The sequence below is a fragment of the Gobio gobio genome, assembly GCF_949357685.1.
Source record: "Gobio gobio genome assembly, chromosome: 3".
In the NCBI taxonomy this organism is placed as follows: Eukaryota; Metazoa; Chordata; class Actinopteri; order Cypriniformes; family Gobionidae; genus Gobio; species Gobio gobio.
This window is the reverse complement of record NC_137099.1, coordinates 32,187,117-32,205,819: the sequence shown is the minus strand read 5'-3', so window position 1 is coordinate 32,205,819 and position 18,703 is coordinate 32,187,117. Positions and strand designations below refer to the sequence as shown.

Sequence of the window (18,703 nt, the reverse complement as noted above, 5' to 3'; positions counted from 1 at the left end):
CGAGGACTTGACAGAGCAGCCATCAAGTGTTAGACAGTATTCTAGGTTACTACTTGTGGAGCTTTTTTGTCCAATAATTAAAAATTCATTTTTTTCTTATTTGAGTTGCAGGAAATTACCGGTCATCCAATGTTTTATATCAGCTATGCATTCCGTTAATCTTGTGAATTGGTAAGTTTCTTCAGGGCGTGAAGAAATATAGAGCTGAGTATCGTCAGCATAACAATAAAAACTAACGCCATGCTTCCTAATGATATCTCCCAGTGGTAGCATGTACAGGGTGAAGAGTAGCGGTCCTAGCACTGAGCCTTGTGATACTCCATACTGAACTTGTGATTGGTGTGACATCTCTTCATTTACTGCTACAAACTGATAACGGTCGCATAGGTATGATTTAAACCATGATAAAGCAATTTCACTAATACCTACATAATTTTCGAGTCTAATCAAAAGAATGTTGTGGTCGATAGTATCAAATGCAGTGCTAAGATCGAGTAACACTAATAGAGAGATACAGCCACGATCGGATGATAAGAGTAAATCATTTGTAACTCTGATGAGAGCAGTCTCAGTGCTATGATACGGTCTAAATCCTGACTGGAAATCCTCACAGATACCATTTCTTTCTAAAAAGGAACATAATTGTGAAAACACTGCCTTTTCAAGTATTTTTGACAGAAAGGGTAGATTTGAGATTGGTCTATAATTGACAAATTCTGTAGGATCAAGTTGCGGTTTTTTAATAAGTGGTTTAATAAGTGGTTTGAGACTAGTGTTGCTTTCGTCAACGAAATTTATGACTAAATATCGTCGTCAACGAACCTTTATCACGTGACGAAAGCGAGACGAGACGCAACATAAAAGCTGCTCATGTGACGATAGCTATAATTAAATTTATAATGCAATATTGTTGACGAATAAAGACGAGAATAAATGTGGTTTACAAAATAAAAACTATGCTAAAATGTCTCTATATTTTCGTAAAGACGAGAAGAAATGTTATAACGTTATTTTGCCTTGTTTAGTCGCGTTATTATTATTATTATTTTGAAGTCTCACTTCAGGGGCTGCATCAGGTCGCACTGCGCAGACGCAGGCAACGTCACTTCCTCAAGCCACACTTGTGGCAGTATTTAGAAGATGCAGCTGTGGTGAGTCAGCGTAAACGACAACAAACAATGTTAAGTCTGACACAGAGAAAGGGACCGATGGCCGACCAGCCGGGGTTTGTCTAAGGGAGAAAAATAAGAAACGACATTTGAAAAAACTTTCATTACATAGAAGTGGAAAAGAAAACGGAATGTGTTGTGGAAAAAGATGGGGAGAAAGGCGGCCACAAAAAAATCACAGGAAAAAACACCACAAACCTTAATAGACATCAAACCATGTTTTTTTATTTTACCATGTTTGGTTGGTAAAATAAATATGTTGTAAATTCAAATCAGAGCGTATTCTGTGTCTGGAATGGATGTATTATTGAGCCTATAAGGTAACAATAATATAGCTAAAAGAAAATGTTGGTTTTGTCTATACTACTAGCTACTTGTACTATATTGACTGGGTTAAATAGAATTGCATTACTAAAAAGAGACTAAAATACAAATGTCATTGACTAAAACTAGACTAAATGTCATCGGATTTTGTCAACTAAAACTAGACTAAAATGTCATCAGTTTTTGCTGACTGAAACTAGACGAAAATAGTAATTCTGACTAAAATAAGACTAAAATGCTCAGAATTTTAGTTGCCTGAAACTTGACTAGACTAAAAAGAGTATGAACGTGACTAAAACTAATAAAAACTAAAATGACTGCTTGACACAAAGACTAGACTAAAACTAAAATTAAAACAGGCCCCAAAAACAACACTACTTTAGACTTATTGATATAAATATTATAATTAAACTTTATTTGGGAGCACTTCTTTATTGCACATTGCACATTTCTTAATATTAAGAGAAAATATTTAAGCTTAAAAGTTTTAATATCACTATTATTAAGGATAGTATGATCACTGTATAATATCGTTCTTTAAATGCAAGATATTTAAAGTGTACCTTAAAGCCGCACTAGGTAACTTTTGCTCTCGGGCTCCCCCTACAGTTGTGAAACAGTATTGTCCTCTACTACTGTCGTAAACGGTCACTCTACATCAGGGGATGCATCGCACGTGCATTTATTGACATGACAACCATGATAGCCCTGAACACTGCCGGAGTTCACATGCAGGTGTTCTGCTTGCGTCGCGTGTGAAATGTCTTCAAAATAAGACTAAAATGCTCAGAATTTTAGTTGCCTGAAACTTGACTAGACTAAAAAGAGTATGAACGTGACTAAAACTAATAAAAACTAAAATGACTGCTTGACACAAAGACTAGACTAAAACTAAAATTAAAACAGGCCCCAAAAACAACACTACTTTAGACTTATTGATATAAATATTATAATTAAACTTTATTTGGGAGCACTTCTTTATTGCACATTGCACATTTCTTAATATTAAGAGAAAATATTTAAGCTTAAAAGTTTTAATATCACTATTATTAAGGATAGTATGATCACTGTATAATATCGTTCTTTAAATGCAAGATATTTAAAGTGTACCTTAAAGCCGCACTAGGTAACTTTTGCTCTCGGGCTCCCCCTACAGTTGTGAAACAGTATTGTCCTCTACTACTGTCGTAAACGGTCACTCTACATCAGGGGATGCATCGCACGTGCATTTATTGACATGACAACCATGATAGCCCTGAACACTGCCGGAGTTCACATGCAGGTGTTCTGCTTGCGTCGCGTGTGAAATGTCTTCATCCCAGGTACAGTGGCATATGTTTCAGCATGTCATATGAATATAATTTCATGGGTTTTATTTTTTTCAAACGCCAAATGATCGCGATGCTCACGTTTACAAGCCAGCGTCATTATAGTAGCCTAGTCTATTGGTTCCCGTTTTACAGAATCTATATGATACTTCAATTCAATGTTTGAGTGGTAGGTAATAACCATATATCGTCAATATTATAATATCAAGCTACCCTAGATGAATCTGCAAATTCAAAAAATCGATTTGCATTAAAGCTTGAGGAAAGACAAATAAACCAATACCACAGACATGTTAGGTATCCTAAAATATGATTTTGTATGTATTACGTATTTACTTGCAAGAATGTAGCCCCTCCTCCCCCAGCTCACGCCAACCAGCAAACGCTGCCCAATGTTGATCCTCGTCCTGCCTTTAATCCCATCACTTTCTCGTTTTCTCTTTTTGCTTTCCTCAGACAAAACCTTTGCTTTCTTATTTTTCTGTGCTGCTTCGGCCATGACTATAACATTCGGCAAACAAATGATTTGCGAGCGATTTTTTCACGCACGTCCGAATTTAAGGAAGTGGGGATGGTGGTGGAAGTGACGTATATGCCGTAAAGCAGTCTAATTTTGTAGTTCTTTTTGTTCTCGGGTTACTACCCGAAACCCGAAGTTTAAAAGTACGATTAAAAACGATACAGACCCCGTCAGGCTATGGCAGACGTGTCATTCAACCTATTGTAAGTCGATGTATCATCACAAGAGTTTTGAAAATATATTATGAAGGTTGAAAAGTTACCTAGTGCTGCTTTAAGTATATTTGCAATATTTCCACTTTAGCACAATCAAATATACTTAAGTATATATTTAGTTGGACCTCAACACTATTTTTGGATAACTAAATTACATTAAGTACAAAATTAGTTGTTTCAATTTAGCAGACTTTAAGTGTACCAATTTAGCATACCAAAATTACAATTGCAGGGTATTTATAATTTGTACATAAATATGTAAATGTATTTGTAGTATACTTAGCATAAAATGAATGTATTTCAAATACATTTTAGTAGATTTATTTTTCACTAGGGTCGTTAAAAAATATTTAATGCAATTAACTCTTACAGTCTTCACAGTTTTGGGGCCCTTTAGAAGTTGACATGCTTTCGACATTTGTGCTTTTTTCAGTTGCTTATAAACACATTAATGGCAAAGTGTCATTACACTGTATTCAGCACAAACTGGGCTACCATAATATGTTAGAAACATGTATGTTCATGTTTGTATTTTTCAGAGAATAATGTTTATGCATGGTTTTTGAAAAAACAAAACATGTAAGTCACTGAATTAAGGCCTCAAAACACACAATATATGTGTCCACAAGACATTTGACTTATGGGTGTTGTTGCCTAGAGTTTTTGCTTCAAACTGATATGAGAATCATTGTGCCTACTCATTCACATAAAACAATACATTGATTTAAATTTTGTAAGACACTTTTTCTGTCACGGGTGTGTGCAGGCAGAAAGACTTAAGGCAGGCAGATACAATTCCAAATGTGATTTAATCTCAAATAAATGCAAGGCAGGCAGACGGGCAACAGCACAACACACTAAACATAACTGAGATCGGACAGAGACTGAAGGAACGGGAGGAACTTATATAATGAACACAATGAGGATAATGATGACACACAGCTGACACAGATGAACTAATAATGATGGTAACCGGAGAAACAGACGAGTGGCGGAAAACAGAACAAAGGAACAGGTGACACAGGGCTGGACTGGGGCTAAAATTCGGCCCTGGCAAATCCAGCCCATCCAGCCCATCCGGCCCATGAGTCCCTCTTGAATGTTTTAACTGGGGTTAGGGCCTTAAATTGGAGTAAATAAATAAATCTAGGACAGGGACAACTAATGATGGATATTATCGAATTTACTGCAAATGCAGATAACAAACGTAATATTGCACTTTTGTCACACAGAAATGCACTTGACAGTAAACCACTGATTTTGAGCTAGGATACATTAAAGTGAATTTACTGCTTTTAAAATCTGTCATCATTTACTCACTCTCATGTCGTTCCAAACCTGTATGACTTTCTCTCTTCCGTGAAACATAAAAGAAGATATTTTGAAGAATGTTTGTAACAAAGCAGATAGAGCAACTATTTACTACCATAGTATTTTTTTCCTACTATGCTAGTCAGTGGTTGCTCTATCTGCTTTGTTACAAACATTCTTCAAAATATCTTCTTTTGTGTTCAGCAGAACAAAGAAACTCATACAGGTTTGGAACAACTTGAGGGTGAGTAAATTATGACATAATTTTCATTTTTGGGTGAACTATCCCTTTAATGCATGGGATCCAGGCTTTAAAGCTGTTTTGTTGAATTATAATTTAATTACTCTACACTCAAGAAAAAAAAAAAAAGGTTCTATATGGCACCAAAAATGGTTCTTGGCTCGTAATGATAGGGGAACCTTTTTTAGTGCTATATAGCACCAATTTTGGTGCTTCAGTGGTTCTTCAGCAGTTCTTCAGAGGTGCTATATAGCACCTTAGTCAAAGCACCGGTGAAGAACCACTGAAGCACCAAAATTGGTGCTATATAGCACTAAAAAAGGTTCCCTTATGATTACGAGCCAAGAACCATTTTTGGTGCCATATAGAACCTTTTTTTTTAGCGTGTAATGACATTTTAACTGAGTTTAACTGTAGGTCAGTTTCATTTAACTGTATGGGCATGGTAGTCACAGGTAAAATCATGCTCCTCATTGCCATAGGTATAATATGGTTTCGAAAATAACAGAAAACACTCGTAACAGAAAACATGATTGCTGATATTGCACGGCATGTTAATTTTTTTTTTAAATAATGGTTTTCTATTTTAATATACTTTAAAATGTAATTTATTTTGGTGATGTAATACTGAATTTTCATCAGCCATTACTCCAGTCTTCAGTGTCACATGATCCTTCAGAAATCATTCTTATATGCTGATTTATTATCAATGTTGGAAACTGCTGTGCATTTTATTTTTTATAACCTGTGATACTTTTTTCAGGATTCTTGGAAGAATAAATAAAGTAATGGCTGAGCTTTACATAACAGAAATAAATTATATTTTACAGTGTATTTAAATAGAAAACAAAATACGTTTTAATGGCTACAACAAGTAGCCTATTGAACACAAAACGTTTGACTGGTACTATATTTATTGCATCTGAGCAGAAATTTGCGAACAAAAGCTTTATTGATGTGACACTAGGCTATTTTACAATAAACACTTCATAATCTGTCCAAAACAGGCCAAAAAAAATCTTGTCTAAACAGTCTTCCGTCTGTGACATTTTATGTTGCAGCAGGATTCATATTTAAACAATCTTTTGCAGTTTAATATTCACAGACACTAACAGAATAAACTTACCTCACAATCCTCGACTGGATCAGTTACTCTTAGAAATAAACAGCTTTTCTTCTGAGGTAAATTATTCCAGGAGTCTTCCTCACTGCGTCTCAAAATGATGTAAAGTACGTGCACTAATCTTGATGTGTTTAATTGAGTTGATCGCATGGATCGTGTCAATATTTGACTTTCAAAAGATTGCACGCTCCATGGGCATGGCCGCATTATAATTGTTTTCAATTTGATTTACATTATTTAAAACCTGACATTTCATAGTTTCTTAAGACATATGTCCCATGTTTGTGTGATAAGTATTCACTAAGTTACAGTTCAATTTCTAATGAGTATCAGAAAAGACTTCATTAAGATGGAGGCTGCAGATCGCGCAACATGTTTGTTTTCTTTATTTTGCAAAAAGCACATTTTGTTTTTATTGTGAGTATAGAGCTCCAGATGTTGACACCACACAGCCTAAACTCCGCCATTTTGGCAGGCAACCAAGTAAGTTAAAATGTAAAATGTAAGCGCATTTAGGCCTGTATGTCAGCATTATCACATATACGTGTAAAGAATTGAAGGGTGCATCTGCATCAGCTCCTGGTTCAGTAGTCAGGGCACTGATCAGGACATAAGTCAATGGGCTGATCCCTGATCAGTGGCCTGACTAGTGAACTAGAGCTGATTGAGACGCACCCGAAGTCTGTCATGGAAAACGAGCATATTGATGCAGTTCTGCCTGCTATTCTATCAGTTAATGTTACTCCTGATCGAAGGCTTCCGGAAATATTTAGTTTATACTTAGATTTAGGCTTCAACTAAGTTTAATGGTACAACGCAAAAATATTTAGGAGTTTGACATTTACGTCAAAACTAGGCTAGTTGTAACTTGCGCACAGCTGATGCAACAGGTGTCCTGACAGGAAAGCTATCGGTTCCTTTATCCGTACACGTGAAAAGCACCCCGGGGGTATTATAGGGATCTGTTATGTTTAATATATTAAGTTTTGCTATGTAAAAGTCTATGTCTTTTGAATTAAAGTGCGCAGTGACCTCCGTTGCGTTGAAACTCATGCTGGCACCGGCTGTTCTTGCCTGCCAAAATGGCGTCGCAAACAGAATGGGTCACGTGACCTACGCAGCTCTATACACAAATAAAAGTAGAAACTTAACAGATTATAATGATGTATAACACTTGCCTGTATGACCAAAATCGACAGAGTATTCGGAGTCTCTTTCGCACTGATAAGAAGAAAAAATGAGAAAAAAATTTGTCGACTTCAGTTAACGCAGCATCCGTTTTTTCCAGGACTACCCAGAAGTTTTTTTGCACACATTCGAGGTGGTTGCAAGGAGAGAAGGTTGGGAACAAGGGGAATGGATAGGGAATTTAGCCCCCCTCCTCACCGGGGAACCCCAACGAGTTTATTATCTTCCCCCGTCTCACCTGAATGAATGTTGTTTTTTTAAAGAAACAGATCCTGGCTCAGGTAGGCCTCTCCTCAATCTGCGCTGCTCAGAAGGTCCACGATTGGGTTTATGACGTGCAGATACCCATCCGCATGCAAGCGGCCTAACTGAGCCGACTCATTAAACTGTGGTTAGAATCAGACGGTGCCACCGTGACTGATGTGATCGAGAAGGTCACCGTAGATAGACTACTACGTGCACTACCCCGCTCCCACCAATGCACTGTTGGGCTCCAAAATCCACACACAGTATCTGAGCTGTCTGAGGCTGCAGCGGCAAGAGAATCGGGAGAAAGAGCCGCCTTCTTCCCCAGTAGAGGCACTGGAGAACGGCGAGGCATTATCAGCCCTCACAAGTCGGGGAGCCTGGTGGGCCCCTCTCGAGCACCTGAACAGGATGAGCCCGTGCCGACTGACCCGAATCCACCGGAGGCCCGGGCCTGGATGGCGGGGTGTATTGTGCATCATAATGTCCCTGTTGGGCCCCAGAGGAGGAGGTCCGGGTGAATGACCGCCGATTCTGAGCCGCGTTGGACACAGGCAGCAGTGTCAGCCTCATTCAACCCCAGCTGCTGGGAACCACAAAACCGGGCAGGTCCCTCCTTCCAATCACCTGTGTCCATGGGGAAACGAGGTATGTGCCAGCCCAAACTGTCTCAATCTCTGCTTCACCAGGAACCTGGATGGTTGAGGTTGGGTTTTGAAGGATCTGCCGGTACCGATCTTGCTGGGACGGGACTGGCCAGGCTTGGAGCAGCTCCTAAGATGTCGTAACAAGGGGAGGGCGCCGGAGGGGAGGAGGCCGACCCCAGAAAATGAGAGCTCGTCAGGCTTACCTTGCGTCCGAAAGTGAGAGAGCGGGTGAGTCTTCCCAGACTAATCTTGAGATCTTCTCTGATCTTTTCCAGCTAATCACAGGGAGCGGGTCTCTAGGAAGAGAACAACGAGAGGACGATCGCTTGAAGCACTGCTGGTCACAGGTCAGGGTGGTCAATGGCGCTGAACGCCAGTCGCCTCCGCCTCCGCACCCCTCTCCACACTTCATTGTAAAGAATGACCTTTTGTACTGTGTAGCCGAAAGACGAGGGGAGCTAAAGGATCTGCTTGTACTCCCATGTAGCAAAACCAAGATGGTCCTCCACCTAGCTCACTCCCATCCGCTGGCCGGCCACCTCGCAGCAGAGAACACGTTGCAGCGGATAAGGGATCGCTTCCGTCGGCCGGGCATGAATGCGGAGGTGAAGCGGTTTTGCCAGGCCTGTGCAGTCTGCCAACTAACGGCTCAGCGGAGACCGGCCCCCGCCCCCTTGATTCCGCTACCAGTAATCAAAGTCCCGTCCTCACGCATCAGGATGGACATCGTGGGGCCGCTGCCGAAGTTGGCACGAGGCCACGAATACATTCTGGTTCTCGTGGATTATGCCACTCGTTAACCTTAGGCCATTGCCCTTCGACGAGCCACGGCCGCCGGTATAGCCCAAGAGTTGTTTGTTCTATGCTGCCGGGTGGGGATTCCATCGGAAATCCTGACGGACCAAGGCACTCCCTTCGTCTCCCGGGTCATGGCCGCTCTGTGTAAGTTACTACAGATGAAACACCTCCGCACTTCAGTATACCACCCCCAGACAGATGGTCTAGTAGAACACTTCAACCAGACCCTCAAGCGGATGTTAAAGCGAGTGGCAACTGAAGATGGACGCGATTGGGACCGAATGAACCCCTATGTGCTCTTTGGGATACGAGAGGTGCTCCAAGCTTCCACTGGCTTTACTCCGTTCGAGTTGCTGTTCGGGCGACAACCTCGTGGGCTGCTGGATGTCGCCAAAGAAGCCTGGGAACAACAACCTTCCCCCCACCGCTCGCTAGTGGAACACGTTCAAGAGATGAGAGCAAGAATTGATCGAATAATGCCCCTGGTCAAGGAACACCTACTTGAAGCCCAACGTACCCAGCAGCGACTCTATGATCGGCCAGTGCAGCCTCGGGAGTTCCTTCCTGGAGATCAGGTCCTGACCGAATGTGGCCTGCAAATTTCTGGCCTCCTGGAAGGGCCCCTACAGAGTTGTTGAGCAGGTCGGCCCGGTAAATTATAATCTGCGCCAGCCTGGAAGAAGAAAGAGTGAGTAGGTATACCACATTAATCTATTAAAGTGGTGAGTCCCGGAACAGCCAGCCGTAGCTCTGTCAGCAGACAAGGTGGAGCCTGTCGTGGACATGAACCCCGAGCTCGGTCCACACCAAAAGAAGGACCTGGACACCCTGGTCAGAAGCTTCCGGGATGTGTTTTCCAGTTATCCGGGACACACCTCTGTCCTGTCTCATGATATTCAAACCCCTCTGGGCATCACAGTCCAGCAGCGGCCGGGTTCCAGAGTCGGCAAGCCATTGAGGAGGAAGTGGAAAAGATGCTCCAGCTAGGCGACGTCGAGCCCTCGTCCAGCCCATGGAATACTCTTTTCAACATACTACGATTTGGGACATACTAATTCTTTTTTCGAATACTATTTAGTACGGATAGTATGCGAATTGGGACGCAGCGTAGGTAACAGGGATTGAACTTAAATGGGGGGGGGGGGGTGAAATGCTGTTTTTAACACTGTTAAAGGGTAGGATGGTACCTCCAACGGCTCACTATCCGGGCCCCTAGCACGAGCTCACCACGCCCTCAGAAATGTTTCCCCCAATCACATGATGAGAACGGCTTCACTCCAGTATGAACTGTCATGTTACATGAAGTAAACATTATGAATGAAACTCACTTGACACTTGCTTTAACATTGTATTGAAGAAAATACGGTTAAATAATGCAGTTGTCAGTACACGTCAGGCTTTTCTTGCGATATTATTGCCGCCCGTCATGTGTACAGATAATTTTCATACATGAGACGTGCTTTCAAACCCTGACACGCAAGTGGTTGCCGCGGACGCAGATAGATTAGGTCAGTTCTCTTGCGCGGCTGCTTCACTAGCATCGTCTGCATCGGGAGTTAACGCAGTTTGAGCAGCGGCTCACATTGATAAGGCTCCGGGTTTGTGTCTGTTACAGACAATCCACCCTCCTCCACTTTAGGTGAAGGTAGGAGAAATGACCACTCTGTTGCAAAGCTGGCGTCACTTCAGTCATTCTCCATCTTTGCGACTCGCGAGTCTGACAGCTGTCAATCAATCCGTCACTGCGGGTCTCAGGAGCACGCCCTCCACTCAGCCCCGCCCTCGGTTCGTCCCCTCTGTGTCCGCCGGGCTCTGCCCACTTTTCCAGCATTTTTTGAAAATTGCCAGTGGGTGGAGTTAAGCTCTGAGCAGGGGTTTAGTTACCCTTTAAAGACTTGGATTCCCATACTAAACATGGACAAAGTTTTTTTTTAAAAAGTTGGACGTTTTAAGGAGTATTTCTGTGTCAAAAATACTCCTTCCGGTTTCTCACAAGTTTCGGAAAGTTTTTTTCGAGTATGGGTCTATATGACGTCGGCAAGGGTGGAATGTCCTTGTACGGGCTGTACGGGATCTTCTCCCGGAAGGGCGCGCGCGCGCGTCCAGAGCGAGAGAGAGCAAATGTGCGGCCATTAACGCGCTTTGCTTGGCTTTAAGGAAGCGGCTGCGCTGCAGTCACAAGACTTCACGAAATCAACAATGTCACCAAAGAAGTGTGTTTTTGGTTGTCAGGACAAGACAACCCTGTACAGCTTCCCATAAAAAAAACAGCGTTAATGGAACAGTGGATGGAGTTTGTTTTTCTGGAGCAGCAATGGACAAGTGTTTTTGTTTGTTCCCTGCATTTCGGCGACGATCGTTTTAAAAACGAGGCCCGGTTCAACTCCGGATTTGTTGCTCGTCTAATGCTGAAAGATGGAGTGGTCCCAACGATTAAGGTTCATGTTGGAAGAAGGCGGTGAGTAAAACTGCTTCAAATGTCTTTGATTTGTTAGCTATCGGCGTGTAAGTGCACCTCAAGTAAACAACATGACGTGCAAAACTGCTTTAGCCTGGCGTGGCCATACTCAATTCTAGTCAGAATATGAGTCTGGTACCGCTCCATTGAGTTTTGATTATGGGGCGTGTTTCAACCGAGCCAGGAAAGACCTCAATTGGATAGACCCACAACCAATCAGAGCAACGGAGCGACGCGTAACGTTAGTTGTCAAATGTCAACAGAACTCAACTGCACTGTGTTGCCAAGTCCGTGTTTTTCTCCATGTCCGCGGGTTGAAGCGACCCCAATTATGTGATTATATAAACCCAGGAATGCGAATTTTAGCAGGCAACCTTGCCAAAATAACATATTTTGCCAACCAAACGCCATTTTTTTTCCGGAGAACCCCCCGGAAAGTTATTGTTTTGGGCTATAGTTTTGAGTAGCAATTGTGCGCGACATTGCAAAAACACTTGGCAACCCTGTCTGCACGCACGCTGGATTAAGTAACGTTACAAGAAAAAGATGAGTGTAAACGATCTTTGCCAGTAATAAAATAATTTAAGGATACACAGAGCACTTACCAACACGATCATCGTTTCTGAGAGAAATAGTGAAGGTGAATGCATATACGAACAAGTTCTCCGTTTAGGATAAGAGCAAATTCAACCCAAGAGCCTTCGATGACGAGGATGATTACGTTACTGTTGATCATCTGTCCATCATCGTCTAAAGCCCGCCCTGACAATTTCATTGGTCCGAACAGTTTCTGTTCGGGCATAATTACTCCTCTATGGAGCGAGTCCAGACCGAATTGCCCGAGCAAAAATTTTTGTGGGCGGGGCTAAATTCGGCTGGCATCCAGGCTAGTTCTGCTTGCTACTGCTAACTATAAGTCCTTAAAAACCTGGTTTATGACCTCATAAACCATGAGTAAACACACACAAATGTTGTAAAACTCACGCATGACAAGCCGCCAAGCAAATATATACAGTTAACGTTACAGTACATACCACATAGAGACGTCCTGCTGTAGTCGTTGCTGCTGCTGCTCCTGTTCAATTGCAGCCTCTAGATCTGATTCTGGATCATGTATTTGTGGTTGAATCTGATTGATAGTCATGGTTTATTAAGGATAATGTTTTCTTTTCCACGTTTAAAGATATCAGAGCTTTCAGACACTCTCAACACAATAGCTGCGCGCACGCGTCATTCTTTAGCTCCGCCCACACGATACGCCCCCAGCCGCTCGTTTTTTTCCGGAAAGACTCGGTACAGCCTATCTTTCTTTTATAAATATGATAAAACTAAAGACTTTTCGGAGATATGAAGGATGCAATACTACTCTGTAGGTACTCAAGATTTACACGAGATTGACTGAAACGGAGTGTTTCACCCCCCCTTTAAAGCAATGAAAACAACAGACAGGTGACACAATTAAGCCCACAAAAAACACAATAGATATTTTTATACAAGACTTCTGACTAATGGGTGTTGTTGTCTAGAGTTTTTGCTTCAAACTGATGTGAGAATCATTGTGCCTGCTCATTCACATACAACTATTTTTGATTGATATTGATTTATTTACATTTTCTAAGACTTTCTTTACAAAGGCCATATGTGAAGGGGTGTGAATGATCATGAAAAATTGTGATTTACACCTGAGGAGACAATAGAACCCATAATGAGCCGCATAATGAGCCACATAATGAATGAGCCTTTGTGTCAGGTATCTGAGAGAGAGCTAAGGAACAGGACAAAATAAATATATTTTGTTGTAGTTTATTTAGAATATAGTTTAACAATATATAAAATATATAAAGTAAGTGCCAAAGGCACATTACAAAGACTTATTATATTTAACATTATCAAGATTTCACATTACTATTTTTAATGTTTTTGAATGAAGTCTCATGCTAAAAAACTGTAATATTGTGACAGTGAACATAATTCAGTATTCAGTAAATACAAATAACTGAATAATTGGTAATGATGAATGTTATAAGTAAAATATTTGGGATTTAAAACAACATAATGCAATGCAATTATGATTTCAAATAGTATAGGGTGAATTCAGGTTGATTGGGACACTTTTTTCTCAGTCATTTCAATGGCAAACATTTTCTGAATCATTTGATTTTGTAAACTATCCAATACACACAATACTCAAATACTCATTATTCAAGTTTATGTGGGCGTTGACTGTTCGCATGGATCACGTCAGTATTTGAATTTCAAAAGATTGCGCGCTCTGTGGACGTGGCCACATTAACACTAATGAAGAGGCAGCCGAACGACTGACATCTCTCTCTTTTCAAACAGATTACATAAACAGAGAATATTTGTTTTCGATTTATATTATTTAAAACCTGACATTTCCATGCTTCTTTAGACATATGTCTCATGTTTGTGTGACATGTATTCACTAAGTTACAGTTCATTTTCTGATACTTCAGACTTCATTTACAGAGAGGCTGCAGATCGCGCATCATGTTAGTTTTCTTTATTTTGCAAAAAGAACAACATTTTGTTTTTATTGTGAGTGTGCACAAATAAAAGTTTAAACTTAACACATTATAATGATGTATAACACTTTTCTGAATGATAAAAATCGACAGTTATTTGAGTCTCTTTGGCACTGATAAGAAAAAAATCGAGGCAGTTGCACTGGTGTGATCTTCGACCTCTAGGGGTTAAAACATATTTACAGCTTTTTTTATCATCTGAGAACCGGTAAAAAAAAATATTGAATAGGCTTGGTTATGTCTGTAAAACATAATAGCAATTAAAACAGAATTAGTGAACATAAGAGTTCAATTAGACTAAAAGATTGCATTTATTCTGTTGCGGCACATTTTCTCTATTTGAATAATAATGTTTCCTTCTTACGTTTTTGCGGTATTGAAAAAGTAAATGTGAGAGGGGGGATATAGAAATTATTTTACAGAGGCGGTAGCTATTCTTGATTGTTACCCTTTTGATACTATCAATAATGGATTTAAACGATGAAGTGTTGTAGTACTCGGACTCGGACTAGGTCTCGAGACCATATTTTAATGGTCTTGGTCTTGTCATGGACTCGGTATTGACTCGTACTCAAATATATTAGGAATTGGATTATTCGGGAGTCCACTCGAGTCCCATTCAAAATATGTCATGATTATTACTGTACATTCATATTTCTTTAAATGGATGTTTGTTTGACACGTCCAATGATTGGTGATTTTCTTGTGCGCAACTGTGCATGATTTGAGATGTTAGTGCAAAGACTCCCACCAGGTTCTCTCCCACACCCGTGACCCGCCCGCTCTTGATTCTTTTTTACACTGTGTCCACCTGCCATCAACCTGTAGTGATCCCGCTTTCCAGAAAGTCACATTGCTACATTATTTCTCTTCTATTGTCTTTTTATTGGTTTTGGTGTTTAACATAATATGAAAATAGATTAGCAACTTCATGGCGCACAGTAGGGCTGTCTTTAAAGGGTTATAAGTTATCATTAAAAATAAAGTTTTTACTTACAGAACCCGACTGTTGACCACATAACACTTAAGTTTACCACTTACCACTGAGTCTGTGCGGTTAAAACTGTATGTTTGCTTGTTGATCCATTTTTCACTTCTCATAGGCACTGTCTGCTCTGGAAGATTTGGAAAAAACCAAAGAGGAGCTGAAGTCTGTGATGTCTGCTCCAGCGGGTGGTGCGGCGGAGAATGAACATGACGAGCAGGATGAGAGCAGTGCAGAAGCCAGTGCTGACCTCTCTAATGATGGAGTTGCTCACCAGCGAAGTGAGGAGGAACGGCTCACAGAGACCCAGAAAAATGAACGTGTCAAAAAGCAGCTACAGGTGAGACAATCTGCTAAAATATGTTTTTTTTTTCTGTTGTGGTTTTTTAAATTGTAACTCGTTATTTTGAACTGAAGAAATAGTCACCCACTCTAAGACACGATAGCAGTGTGCTATGAACGAGCTGATTATTTCAAATTCAACTGAACGAATCCAACATTCATTCGTGAATTGGGCCGATCTGATTGCATCTGTTCTCAAGTCAACAGGTGTGTTTGACTTGAAGCGGCTCTGCACAGACCGATCAGTGTATGACATCAAAGTACCATGAGAGCGAATATAGAGCAGAGAGTTCTGTTTACTTTCAAGGTACTTTGATGTCATAAACCGATTGGTCTGCGCAACAGTGCTTCAAGTCGAACACACCTAACAACTCACTGATTCTAATGATCCAGTCAGAGAGAGTCTTTAGTTAATGGCTACCTGAATTCACAAGTCTGAATTCAGTGAACTGAATGCAAGATCCACTGCGCTTGAGTGTGTACACAATTGATGGCGTGAAAAGTAAGTTACTAATGCCGAAGTTTAGGATTTATAATTGAACATCAAAATCATAATTAGGTCACAGCTGTCAGTTGGTGGACATGTCCATAATGGTGATGAGTTCCTCCATCAAACTCATGTACTGCTTAAATGATGGAGATACATTTTCCAAGGTTCACAATCAAGGGAAACTTTAACTTGAAACGAAAAAGCACACAATATTGCCTCGGAGAGGGAAAAGGCGTTAATGCAAGCACTACACCCTACACTGTAAAACATTTCAGGTCTCCAATTAAAAATTTTCTAGTGACTGGTCACATCAAAATTTTTCAGTTGGCCAAATTTAATTTCTGTGAATTTATACAATTTTATTCACAGAAATTCAATTTGGCCAACTAAAAAATGTAGATGTGATCAGTCACTAGAACATTTTCAATTGGAGACCTGAAATGTTTTACAGTGTACAAGTCGCCTGAGTTCAGAGAACTCTGGATGTAACTGGTTCCATGGGGACTTATCTCGACTGACTGTAAGGTCTCAAATTAATCTCTCAGTAGATCCTAAGAGGGGATGAGGCACAGCCTTGGAGAATTCAACCTCAGTGTGCCTCTTAGGAACCTAATAATTAGGTCGTGCTTTCCCACTGATCTGCCGTCCATAATGTCATGATCAGCTGCTACTGCAGCCACGTACACCTTCAAGGTGGAGGCAGATAGGTGCCTCTCCAGACCCTCTTGGAGAAAGGATAGCACTGACCCAATACCACATCTCCATGGGTCTTCTCCTTGGGAAGATCACCAAGTGACAAAAAGGCGCCACTTCAAAGCATATAGCCGCCTCATTTAGGGGATGTGAGTGGCTTCATTCTCTGCTGACTCCAGTGGAGGAGATGGCGGGCAATGAAAGCATTTGTTGTCAAAACAAATATGCCTGGACACTTGTTCTAAGAGAACTCCTGTCTGAATGTGCCACGAAACTTGGGACTTTGGCATGAAGCCAGAATTAAAGCGGTCTCATATGCATCAACCCGAGTGGCGTTCCTGCGGCAGAGGATGCTATATGCCCCAAGTGCCTCTGAAATTGTTTAAGTGGGACTGCTGTTTTTTACAGCACTGAATGAGCACTGAAAGATGTCTTCTGAAAGACGTTCTGTCATTGTGACGAGTCCAGCTCCACACTGAGAAAAGAGATGCTCTGCACAGGGGAGAGCTCTTCTCCCAGTTGACCTGAAGTCCCAGTTGGGCTAGGTGCTCGAGGACCATGTCCACACGGCAACTCTGCACACAGCAACTCTTGAGAGTGAGTTAAATTAACCAGAATTTGAGATAGTTGCGAATACACACTTCCCTCAACGGGGCAAGGGCACCCTCTAAAGGGGGGAAGGATCTTGTACTGGTATGCATGCCCTTCGAAGACGAACCGTATAAACAGCCTGTGACAAAGAAGGATAGAGACACGAAAGGTGTATTGCCGCAAATAAATCCTGGTATCTGACATGTTAACATACACTATATTACCAAAGGTTTTGGGACGCCCACCTTTAAATGCACATTAACTTTAATAATCCGTAGGGAATAATATGGAGTTGGCCCACCCTTTGCAGCTATAACAGCTTCAACTCTTCTGGGAAGGCTTTCCACAAGGTTTAGGAGTTTATTTATGGGAATTTTTGACCATTCTTCTACAAGCGCATTTGTGAAGTCAGGCACTGATGTTGGACAAGAAAGCCTGGCTCGCAGTCTCCACTCTAATTCATCTCAAAGGTGTTATTTTGGATCAAGGTCAGGACTCCTGTCAAGTTCCTCCACACCAAACTCGCTCATCCAGGTCTTTATGCACTGGTGCACAGACAAAATGTCTTTGTATGATGAAGCATTAAGAGGTCCATTCACTGGAACCAAGGGACCAACCCCAGCCCCTGAAGAACAACCTCACACCATAATCCACCGTCCACAAAACGTTACACTTGTCACTTCATGGCTGAGTTGCTGTTGTTCCCAATTGCTTCCAATCTGTTATAATACCCCTGTTGACCGTAGAATATTTATTAGTGAAGAAATTTCACGAATGGACTTAATGCACAGGTGCAACCTATTATGTTACCACGCTTGAATTCTCCTGAGACGACCCAATCTTTCACAAATGTTTGCAGAAGCAGTCTGCATGCCCAGGTGATTGATTTTATACACCTTTGGCGATGGAAGTGATTGGAACACCTGAATTAAAAAATTTGGAGGGGTGTCCCAATTCTTTTGGCAATATAGTGTATGTCTCTGGGTGAGCATCTTGAAAGGTAGCCTGTGAAGGACCCGATTCAGTAATCGTAGATCCAGGATCGGTCTAAGCCCCCACTCCTCTTGAGTACGATGAAGTAAGGACTGTAAAAGCCTGTCTTCATCTCGGAAGGAGGGACAGGCTCTATCGCATAGTCAGGTAAAAAGAATGGCACTGTATCTGTGTGGGCGCCTGGCAAATTGAGTCGCATAGCTGAGCCAAATTAACACGCAAGTGTTAACTACGCATCCAAAATCCATCCCAGCGGCACTAAAGTAACTATGTTCGGCATGCCCGAGGTGGGGTTCCTGCAGCATTGTGGAAAAAGGTTGACCATGCCAGGAGACCTTTCCCTTAGTGTTAATGTGTGTGCTCGTGGTGAAATCCCTTACCTTTTTTTGGATGTCTGCTGTGGAAGAGGCCAGTGACAGTTGAGAGAGCTGGGCCTCGTCATGACTCGTCATGTTTACCTGATCCGTAGAGTGAAACTGGTGTAGCAGAATGTGA

General features: G+C 41.4%; 1 protein-coding gene across 1 annotated transcript in view; it reads left to right on the top strand.

The window, feature by feature from the left end:
• The window catches only part of LOC307123967 (radixin), a 267,415-nt gene that overhangs the window by 241,059 nt on the left and 7,653 nt on the right, over nt 1-18,703 (top strand). Inside the window, exon 14 of the mRNA XM_079812852.1 lies at nt 15,218-15,439. Within this exon, the coding sequence (XP_079668978.1) occupies nt 15,218-15,439 (222 nt within the window). The remainder of the gene's footprint in view (nt 1-15,217; nt 15,440-18,703) is intronic.